Consider the following 3,519-nt stretch of genomic DNA (forward strand, 5'->3'; position numbering starts at 1 on the left):
GCCACCAAATCCGCAGGCAGAAAGGGGCCACTCATCAATCAAGGATCTCGCATCCTTTGACTTCAGAAAGCCACCTCCCACTCTATCAGGATCTCCAGTTTTTTGTTTTTTTTTTCTTTTTTTTGAGTGGAAAAAAATGTTTTTTATTAATCACAACATGAAATTGACATGAGATCCTATTAGAACTGAATCAGGAAAAATAATGTTGTTACAAAATTTATATTTCTCACATCCATTATAGAGGAAAATATTACATATCAGAGTTCCTTTTAATCTTACAGACTGATTTCAGTAAAACTAATGTGTTTTAAAAAATAGTAAAGAGCAATATTCTAAAACTGTGCCAAGTTAGTTAGAAAGGCAACCATAAAATCTTTAATGATAACAACTGTCAGGATTAGGAATGTTTTGTTAAATATTGAGAACCATACCTCTATTTTAGCTGTTATGTAATGCACCTCTTTCACTGGTAAGGCAACTGCTTACTGTGGCTGCCACAATGATTAACAAGTAACAGATGATTGGTTGATTAAGATGATTAAGTTTTCTTTCCCAATTTTGTTCTTTTGGAGCAGATGGAAATACCTTTGTCTTTTCTATGTAGGGAGGCAAATACTGTGAAATGCAACTGCTATAATCTTCTAACACATAATTAAATAGGGGCAATGAATTATTAGAATAAACCTTCGAGACATTTCCAGTTTTTAAAATAGCAGGGCTTCTGAATAACTTTCCCAAACTACCTTTCCATTTTTTACATGACCTGAAAAACATAACACAATTGATCTCTGTTTTAGTGACTTCTATCTACTACACTTAGCCCTCAACAAGGTGAGAGGTGTGGCTTCAAACAATTTCTACATATAATACATTTTGAAATAAACTTCCATTTCACTGAACTGAGTATTATTTCCCCCATTTATGTTCTTGTGGAAAGTAATTTGAACATATACATATATACACTTTCATACATGTGTGTGTGTATATTTATGTTTTAAGTAAGTTACTTTTACCATTAGAATAAAACTAGACTACAGGGATGACTTTCCGGAACAGTTTGGTCTTCCTGTGAATCCTTCTCTAGGTAGAGGCAGGCCAGCAGAGTTCGCTGAAGGATGTTATGAGGTTGTAGCAAGTCTTTTCATCATCGGTTAGTCCTGCATTGCCAGGTCTCACCACCACAGCTCCGTGAACATCTGCTTCCTCAGCAGCACTGGCCTCTCGAGTAACGTCTGTTGGAAACAGGATGTTGTTGGTTGAGCACCCAATGCTGTCTGCAATCTTTCGATAATTCTCACTCTCCACTTTGTGCCCAATCTTGGTATCAAAGTGACCATCAAAAAGCTCAAGAATATCACCTTCTGTAGAATGCCCAAATAATAGTTTCTGTGCTTCTTCACTCCCTGAAGAATAGATATATACCTTCATTCCAGCCTCTCTCCGCTTCCTGACTGCTGGAATGACATCTTCAAAGAACTCTGCTTTCATGTGCCCAGATGTGAATGCCGCTCTCCACATGTGGCCCTGCAGTTGTTTCAGCGCTGTGGTCTTTCAATCCAAAGACATCTGCCAGTACACATTATCTACCACAGCCTGGATCATCTGTTGAAGGTTGTGTACCCCATTCCCAGATTCTGCAGGGATTGGAACAGCCCCATCCAGGTGGGAATCCTCTTCAGCCTGTTTCCTCAAGAGACTGACATCCTGCTGGCATTCCTCTTCTTCCCAATGTGTCTGCAGATAATCTTTAACATTTTCTTTGATGTAAGGAAATAAAGTATCCTTCACGAAAGCAATCGGAGTTGTGGTACCTTCGATATCTAACAGGATCACAGTGACTTTGGCAGGCACGGAAAGCACGACCATTTCCCTGCCGGAAGCTACTACTGGTATCGGCCTACTGGTTGGAAGGGAGGAGGATGGCAGCAGCTGCAATTCCTAGAACCGTCCTGGGCTCCTGAAAGCCCTGCAAGAATCTTGGAGTGGCTAAAAGCATGCTGCCTGAAGCGCGCAGGTAAGAGGCCGCCTCACCGCACCTGAAAATGAAGAGAAAGGCCGCACAGGTTTCCAGAACTCCAGGATCTCCAGTTTTGATCCCTTTCCGAGCAGTTGGCATCTTCATTGAAGAGCTCAAAACACCCCCTCATGGTTCTGCTCCATTGTTTTATTCTTTTGCTCACCACACATTCTATTAGGATGAAAAAGGAAAGACTGTATATTATCTTCATTGGATGCCACCTGCAAGACACATCATTCCTGTATACTCTTTAATTACACAAGACTGGAGTCTTCCACGAAGTTCCATAGTAGAGTCACACAATAATTACAGAACCACTAAATATTTACTACTTAGAATAAATCAGGGAGGGGAGACATCACTGAGAACCAACTGCCTACTAATAACAACGCTTCCCTTATTAACAATCAATGATAAATATTCAATAGATGCATTCATTTTAAGCCTGGACTTGCATTAGCTACTCAAACAGTGATCAACCAAGCCTAGTGTTACGAGATCTTTCTGGTTTGAAAGAATAGTTTTCCTACAGAGTAGAGTCTCTTTCTAATTATTCTTTTTGAAAAGTATCTCTAGCTAGAACTTGTCCAGTCTAACAAATTGGTTGATCTGTATTAGCCCTGTAGGACCTTTTGCCTCCTGTTGGAGAAGTAACACAAGAGGATTTGCCTTTAATTAAGCTGGGTTATTATTTATTTTATAGCTTTTCATACTTTAAACCTTCTTATATTTAACTAAACTACAGACTTCAAAAATTGCTGGAGGGTACCATAAAAAGGCTAGAGACAGATAAAACATCACTGAAGTCTCGTTCCACCCACAACAAATACCCTGTTTCTCGCATATAACACACCCATGGAAATGTCAGTACACACATATGTGTACAATGCACACAGGAAACTAATGCAGGAGGGGGTTATGTTTGCAAAAAACTGTATAATGCCCATGTTGTTGTTATTATTATTATTATTTTTTTTTTTAAAAAGCTACAGCTTTAGCTTTTAATTTTTTTTCCTTGTCTCAAATGTCCCTGGTCATTCACTTCTCCTTCAAAGAACTGGCCGGGCTACAGTTCAACAAGCTATTTACCTTCTGTGGAGTTCAGGACTTTTTTGTTCTCTTGTTCATGGCTTCACTGACCTTATCCTGTATTTTCTAGACCAGGAGAAGAACTTAAAACAATGTTTTTACAAAGAGAAAAGAGAATTTTTGTCTGATCTTATTTGCTCAGCTCTTGTCAGCAGAACCAGCCAACTAGATATGGAAACCTCTGAGAGCTTACCACATTCTCCGAGTCGAAGTTGCATAAATATCATTTTAAAAGATAGAAAGAGGTACAAGGTGCTTACGGCCTCTTGTTTCTGTGCTCACAAAGGCATGGCTGGTTTTACTCTTTGGGGATATTTACAATTACAAAGTACTTTTCCGTTCCCGAGATCACACAACACTCCTAATGATAAAGTATTTTAAAAATATCCGAGTCCATGAGGGGAAAAAGAAGA

General features: G+C 39.1%; 1 protein-coding gene across 1 annotated transcript; it reads right to left on the minus strand.

The window, feature by feature from the left end:
- Positions 1–1,080: 1,080 nt before the first annotated feature.
- On the minus strand, positions 1,081–1,866 carry LOC103196591 (enolase-phosphatase E1-like). Its single transcript, XM_042780875.1, is given in 1 exon segment — positions 1,081–1,866. A coding segment is annotated over 1 exon segment (786 nt).
- Between the last annotated feature and the right edge of the window lie 1,653 nt (positions 1,867–3,519).

Source organism: Orycteropus afer, unplaced genomic scaffold (genome assembly GCF_000298275.1).
Source record: "Orycteropus afer afer isolate SDZICR_OR568_19922 unplaced genomic scaffold, OryAfe1.0 scaffold00067, whole genome shotgun sequence".
NCBI classification, from domain to species: Eukaryota; Metazoa; Chordata; class Mammalia; order Tubulidentata; family Orycteropodidae; genus Orycteropus; species Orycteropus afer.